This window comes from Octodon degus, unplaced genomic scaffold (genome assembly GCF_000260255.1).
Source record: "Octodon degus isolate 3935 unplaced genomic scaffold, OctDeg1.0 scaffold00126, whole genome shotgun sequence".
In the NCBI taxonomy this organism is placed as follows: Eukaryota; Metazoa; Chordata; class Mammalia; order Rodentia; family Octodontidae; genus Octodon; species Octodon degus.
Genome location: NW_004524702.1, coordinates 1050444 through 1057538, shown reverse-complemented (window position 1 = coordinate 1057538; position 7095 = coordinate 1050444). Strand labels below are relative to the sequence as shown.

The 7095-nt window shown below is 59.8% G+C and overlaps 2 protein-coding genes across 5 annotated transcripts in view; one reads left to right on the top strand and one right to left on the bottom strand.

The window, feature by feature from the left end:
* Ulk4 (unc-51 like kinase 4) overlaps positions 1-3505 on the top strand; it is a 380871-nt gene extending 377366 nt beyond the window's left edge. For all 4 annotated transcript variants that reach the window (XM_023700793.1, XM_023700796.1, XM_023700795.1 and 1 more), the window contains 2 exons: positions 401-486; positions 1311-3505. In XM_023700793.1, the coding sequence (XP_023556561.1) occupies positions 401-486; positions 1311-1389 (165 nt within the window). In that variant the 3' untranslated portion in view covers positions 1390-3505. The remainder of the gene's footprint in view (positions 1-400; positions 487-1310) is intronic.
* Positions 3506-4242: 737 nt separating this feature from the next.
* Positions 4243-7095, bottom strand: part of Ctnnb1 (catenin beta 1) — an 8965-nt gene continuing 6112 nt past the window's right edge. The window contains exons 10-14 of the mRNA XM_004640748.2: positions 7001-7089; positions 6531-6681; positions 6336-6457; positions 5664-5724; positions 4243-5019 (exon numbers count right to left, since the gene is read on the bottom strand). Coding sequence (XP_004640805.1) covers positions 4811-5019; positions 5664-5724; positions 6336-6457; positions 6531-6681; positions 7001-7089 — 632 coding nt within the window. The 3' untranslated portion in view covers positions 4243-4810. The remainder of the gene's footprint in view (positions 5020-5663; positions 5725-6335; positions 6458-6530; positions 6682-7000; positions 7090-7095) is intronic.

Genomic DNA, 7095 nt, shown 5'->3' with positions numbered 1-7095 from the left:
TTTTTTTTTTTATTTTTAGGGGAGGGTCTACAAGGGTGTTCAGGTCTCATTATTAGATCAGACCCTTCATGATCTGCTTGTTTACAGCCTCCCAAGTGCTGGGATTACAGCGCCCAGTCTCAACTGCCGTCTCAGCGCGCCCCAGGTGGGGGTGGGGGCAGCACAGCAGGCCTGGGAATCGAACCCCATCCCCTTGGCTTGCTTGTAGGTGCTTTAATCCACTGAGCTATTTGGCTGGCCCTGAGTATGACTTCTTGCCATAGCTGAACCCTGTGCCCCGGTGCAGGCCTGTGCTGCGCTCCGAGTACCCAGGGGGGGACTCAGTGACTGCTGTCCCCTACCCTCCTCCCATCTCTACGGGTCACCTCCAGTGATCACTGTCCCTCTTCTGTCCCTACAGGTCACCTCCAGTGAACAGCACCGGGCCCGCCTCGAGCAGGCGGGCGGCCTTCAGAGGGTGCTGGAGCAGCTGGCCCGGGCTGAGGGGTAGGTGGGCCAGGTGGGGAACATAGGGCGTGCGGGGTGTGGTCCATGGGGCCTGAGCACGGCCACTGACAGGGCTGGCAGGCCTCCCCCACCCACTGCTCCGGACCTTCTGCTAGGCTGCTTGCCCGCGAGGCAGGACACTTCCTCAGGGCACCTGGAGGGCATGCAGAGGATGACTGGGTGGTGTACACAGCCGGCTGGGACTCCGCCCGGGCACCCAGCGCACAGCGGACTGGGGGGTGGGGGGGAGATGCGGGAGCCCCAGCTGCTGGGCTTTGTCGAAGGGAAGTGCGGGCAGGTGCCGTGGGTGTTCGGGTCCTCTGGCTGGGCAGCCGCGCTGGACCCAACCGTGGGGCTCCAGGGAGCCTCAGTGAGCCTCCAGCACCGTCCCCGTGTGTGCTCACTTCCTGGACTCGGGCACTAGGGCAATGCTGGGCCCCGCAGAAAGTGCTTCCAAGAGCGAGGGGGCCCTGCACCCCAGCAGGCAGAGGACCCAAGTTCCTGCCCTTCGCAGTATGGCCTGGCTTTTGGTGGAAGCCATTCTTTGCCACTTGGCAACAGCATTGGTCACACCTCCAGTTCACTGTGGTGGGAGCGCTGCTCACAGGCTCACTGCTAGGAGCAAGGACCCAGGCTGGGGTGAGGGGGCCTGGGAGACTCGCACAGCTCCAGGCGGCTCAGGGGCTGTGCAGGCTCTGGGCACAGGGATGCGACGGCCACCGGCGCAGATGCAGGACAGCCCTCGCCTCCCGCCCGGCCCAGCCCAGCCCCCTGGTGTGTGTCGGGTGGAGCAGGTCACCAAGTGTCCCTGGTCTCTCTCACAGCGCACCTGACAACACACCCGTGGCTTCCCTGGCCCTGGACATCCTCCACACCCTTGGCTCCCGGCAGGAAGGCACCTAGGGAGTTCCGCTGAGCCCCACCCGCAGCCACATGCTGCTCCCACCACCACTCTGCGGCGAGACTGGACATAATAAAGTTGGGACAACCATGGAGGATAGTGTTCTCTCACTGGGCCTCTGCTAGAAGGCCAGGCTTGCTAGTCAGGGTAAAAAGGGCTTCCTTTGGAGGCCAGGCCCTGTGGGCTGCTGCCCTGGGGAAGCCTGCACCTGCTGCCCACCTCACCAGCCTGACCATTTCCCATCCTGAACACAGCCCCGACCCTCGAGACAGCTAAGTGCTTCCCTGCCTGGATGCTTGAGGTGCTGCAGGAGCATGGGACGCTGGGCTGCTTGGGATCTGGCCAGTGGGGCAGGATGGCACCGACGCGGTCCCCACAGGAGGACTCGATCACTCGCAGAGTGGGCACGGCAGGTGCATGGGCTGAGGATCTCCCTGTCCCCGGAGTCGCTGTCCCCGGAGTCCTTGCCATCCAGCACGGCTGAGGTTCCCTGGAGCAGCACGATCCTTGCCCGCCCCACGTGGACAGCACTAGCCACCATGCGCCACCCAGGAGGCCCCACCTGGTAGAGCAGATGGGGTGGTGTCGACCTGTGGCTGCTACCGCCAGGTGCCCACGTGGCCCCAGGAGCAGGTCTCCGTTCCCAGAGCGTCCCTGCCCACCACCACTTGGTCAGTCAGCTCCTGAGGAAGGCCCCCTCCCCCAGCGTCGCAGTGCTGTGCTGCCATGGAAGTGGCTCACCAGTGGACGCTGCGGTGGTCACTACTCATGTGCGTGCAGTGAAGGGTCAGGGAACTGGGTCTCCTGGCCCAGGAGCAGGAGCAGCTCAGAAAGGGACTTGGCCTGGGGTGAGGAGGGCGAGGTAGGGCGCAGGGTGGCCGGGCAGTGGGAAACCATGCAGAGCCTGGGCCAGCCCGACCTCCCTGCGCAGCCTTGGCTTCAAGCTCCAGTGGCCTGGCGAGCTCTGCCGCCTCTAGTTATGCTTGCGCTGCAGTGGACAGAAGACAGGAAACAGGTGCCTATGGGGCTGCGTCGTCTGCACGGGTGGACGTGATGTGCCCAGCAGCGCCAGTGCAGGCACTAGCGCCACCTGGCCTCAGGCAGCTGGGGTCTGTGGACACCTGGCGACCTCTGCTGTCCATGCAGATTCAGCTCATCCTTTGTGGAGCCGTCAGCACCAGCCAAGCGTCCACTGGCCCCCACACCAGGGAAGATGGGGTTGTGCCGAGAACAGCTGCTGAAGCCACTGAGTCCCCAGTGCAGCCGACCTGCTCGCTTCTGTCACCTGAACAGGAGGCGGCAGCCGTGCCTGGTGGGACCTATCAGACCACCACTGCCTGGCAAGATGTCACACCTTAGCCCGACAGCAGGCAGTGCCCAGGCATGGTCCTGAGCATCTGAGCCAGGCGTGCGGGGCCAGGAAGCCCTCCCACCATCTGCCCTTCTCCTCAGCGTCCCTCACTGTCCTCAGCCAAGCGCACGCTACCCCACTTCCAGAGACTCTGTCATCAAGGCCACCACGCAGCTACTGCAGGCAGGCCTTGTGCGGAGATTGGGCCGCACACCTGCAGCGTCTGTGGGGCTGTCGCCCTGCCGCAACTGCCACACTGCAGGCCGAGGCCAAGCTCAGGGTCACGGATGTTCTGTCCTAGCTTGTTTACTCAAATGGCCACCTGGAGTTCCGCAGCTGGACCCAGAAAGCCATGTGTCTTCCAGCCCCAGCTACCTCTCCGCATCTCTGAGCAGCCGTTCTGGGCTGGTCCAGTTACCTGAACTTCTGTCCCCGCGCCCAGGACAGTGCTGCCCTCAGCCTCATGGACAAAGCCGCGGGCGCCACATGTGCTCACACTGTGGAAATGGCTGAACAGCCCTGCTGGATGGTGTGGGGTACAGCTCAGAGCCCTGCAGGTCACCCTTCCCGCCCGAGCCCTGGTGGCTCCACTGGTCCTGCTGCACATACACAGTGCTTCCAGTCTGGTTGCTCTAGCCTCAGGGACTGTAGGCGTTTGCCAAGGCCCAGATGCGGGTGTGCGCTTGTCCAGGTCTCGTCCAGATCAGAAAGCAGTCCCCATGACACACTGGAGCGTAAGGTGCGAGTCTGAAGAGGCTAGCCTGCCCCGAGCAGGGACGCCTGCCCCAGCACCAGGATGGCAGGGCTGTGGCTGCCGCCCTGCCTGGTGGAGCCCTGGAGGAGCCGCCTTCTGCCCAGACACGGGTGCCGGGCAGAGCCAGCATGGGCAGGGTCCCCTCCGCTCCAGGCAGTCACACAAGGCCACCTTGCTCCCTGCCATGTGAGCTGTCCTGCTTGTGTCATCTCGCAGGACAAGGACGCGCCGGACACATGGGACCAAGAAGGAACAGGTGACGCAGGTGAATGAATTAGAAGTTTAATTCTGGATCGTTTTTATAACCGTGGTTTCTCTTGGGCGTCGTATCACAGCAGACTATGACGCCTCTGGGGTAAGGGCAACTGGTAAGCTGTCCAACAAGGTTCCAAATAACACCTCTTACTGAGTTACCCTACCCATACATAGCCCAAATAAAGTTTTTGATCAAAAACATGAGTCACCTGCTTATTTTAAGCATATTAAAAAGGAAACTAATTGGACCATTTCTATTTGTCTATTTTATACAAAAAGGCTACACAATGTTACACTTTTTTCAGATTACAATAGAGTGATTATGGATTAGTGTTCTACACCATTACTCGATTCTTAAAAATTAGAAATTGCTGCAGCAGAATTCACTATAACATAACACTACAAGACTTAAAAAACTAACAGTTACTGCAAAAAAAGGGGGAAACTTAAAGAGCTACTCCAAAGCAAGCAGTCAGTACCATTACAGATATTTAAAAAAAAAACTCGTATCAAGCAAGGCTAGGGTTTCATAAATTCCATCTGTGATCCACTCCTTGTGCACGCTTCACTTCTCCAGTCACTCCCCAAATCCACTTGTATTGTTACTCCTCGACCGAAAAGGACCAGAACAAAAAGTTTACTTCAAGTGTTCCCATAGGAAACTCCGCGTGGTTAGTGTCAGGCACTTTCTGAGATACCAGCCCACCCTCGAGCCCTCCGCAACGCTACAGGCCAATCCCAACCGACTCCAGACAGCGCAGCTGCACAGAGGCTGCTCTAGTGTTAAACAGCACATGGACTCACCGGAGTACAAGCTGCAAAGCTGTGGCATAAAGACATGAACGTTAACAACTTCCAAGCACACGATCACAGAACAACCAGAAATCCAAGAACATCTGAATGTCCCAAGACATCTCCTTTCAAAGTAGAGATCTGTTCTTGTAGCAGATTTACAGATAGGCCCAAGCCGCTCCCACCCTACAACCAAGTCACGCTCAAGTTCTGTAGGCAGAGTAAAAGTTTTTACCCAACTGGCTTTTTTAAGCTTCTTACCTAAAGGAGGTTACAGGTCAGTATCGAACCAGGCCAGCTGATTGCTGTCACCTGGCGGCAGCCCATCCATGAGGTCCTGGGCGTGTCCCAGGTCTGGCAGCCCATCCACCGGGTAGTCGGCACCTGGGTGGTGGCCCCCCATCTCGTGCTCCATCATGGGGTCCATGCCCAAGGCGTCCTGGCCGTAGCCGCCGGAGTGGAAAGAGCGGTAGCTGGGGTCTGGAAGGCAGAGGCGGGTCAGCGTGAAGGCTGGGCCTCCCTCCCAAGGGCAGGCAGCTCTGCCCCCAGCGCCTTTCTGCTTCCGGCCTGCCTCAGCCAAGGAGTGACTCAGTGCCAGGCCACCCAACGTGAGCAGCAGGGCCCTGAGACCAACCCGGGCTGCAGAAGTCGGTATGGATGGGGTGCAGTCTGGCAGGGAAAAGCCCAGGCCAGCAGCACCATGGATGCCAGGACGGCCTCCGGAACACTTGCACAGGAGTGCTCTCAGGGTGACGCTGCTGCTGGGAGCAGCTTCACCTTCACTGCGTAGACCTAGCTCTGCTTTTCAGAAAACCCCAGTCATCGCAGCCAGGTGAGCACCGGCCTGCTGAGCTCGCAGCCAGGCATTTCTGGGGCGCATGCCGCGGGATCTGACCAAAGGGAAGCAAGCAGCCAGGCACACTGGGATGTGCGGTGTGACTGCCGCTGCTCACATGGTTCGGAGCTCCCTGTGCCAAGGACCCTGCTGCTGGCTCTGGCCTTCCAGAACTGCCAGTGTGTGACTGCAGCCTGCTTCCCCAGATGCGCAACAGCTCCGCCTTAGAGGCTACAAAAGCTTTAGGAGCCGAGCCTCCCGGGGCTTGGCTGGGAGTGGGAGAACGTACCGTCCTGGCGATACCCGAGGGGCTCTCCCTGGGCACCGATGTCAAGTCCAAGGTCAGTAGTCTGGAGACAGGAACAAGGAAGAACACAAGGCACAGTGAGTCTCCCCTTGGAGAAGGGGGCAGAAGGGACCGAAACTCCAGCACTATGTGACACTTAGGAAATTCAAGTCCTTCCAGCCACCCTCTGAAGACGACATGTCTCCCACACACAGCGCTAAGAACAGTTACTGGGTTCCCCTCGACACAAGAGGCCGGGCACCTACTCTGCACCGAGCACGGCTCTGGACAGGAGCCAGCAGCGCCTGGCTAAGGCAGAGACAGACCTGCAGGAGGCGCACGTGCAGGCATGGGGTACAAGGCAGGCCGAGCTCCTGGCGCCGCTCACCCCAGCCAGCCAGCACATCCTCCGATACCCTAAGCTCACCCCCGCGCTCTACCAGGTCAGCACCCACCGCAGTTGTGTGACTCAACCGCAGAAAAAAGGAACTCGGAAGCGTTTTTTAATTCCAGCTAAATACCTGTATGGAGGACCAATCTCAGAATCCATTCTAACAGAAATCCACACAGAAAAATATGTGGAAAAATGCTGGATCTGTTTTTAAAGCAAAGTAGCAACTCACTACTTAACAGGCCGCCCTCCTGCTCGCCCCTCGGGGCCTGCTGGCTGCCTACCTCATTCCAGGCCATGGGCTCTGTCCGGAAAAGTGAGCTGGTGAGCTCCACGGACAGCCGCTTCTTGTAGTCCTGTGGCTTATCCTCGGACATCCGGAAGAGCACGGCCGCCGCGTAGGTGGCTGCCGGGAGGAGGCCGTGAGCACGGGGGCTGACTGCGCCCATCCCACAGCCCGCTCGGCTACGCCCACTCACCCACGCCCTCATTCCGCGAGTGCAGCAGCTCTGTCAGGGGTGCAGTGGCCCCCTCTGCCTCGATGGCCTCCGCAGCCTCCTTGTCCTGAGCGAGCTCACAGAGGACCCCCGCAGCTACTCTCTGGATGTTCTCGATGGGAGAGTACAGCAGCTGGGGAGGAACCACACGAGCAGCGCCATGAGGCGCAGCGTGCAGGCCGGCACAGCGCCCCTCGGCCATGTCCGCGGCAGTGCTCCGCAGCACTTGCAGCCACGTGCTGTCTTCAGGGGCCAAGATTTTAACCGAAGACTTAGAAAGGCAAGAGCTGGCTGGGGCCTGTGCTCTCACCAGTCTTCCTGAGACTCTAGCCCCAGTGACTCTCGGGCCAACAATGAGGGACTCTGTCATAAGTTGGACTGCCTGTTTCGGCTTCACACCTCCTCAAGCCTCAGCATGTCAACTCAGGAGACCCCACTCAAGCCCGACACACCTGCACGAACAACGGAATGGTGTTGAGTCCTCGGATGACAATGCGGTTGTGCACGTCCCGGGCAAGGATGTGCAAGGCGCCTGTACAGCCTTCGA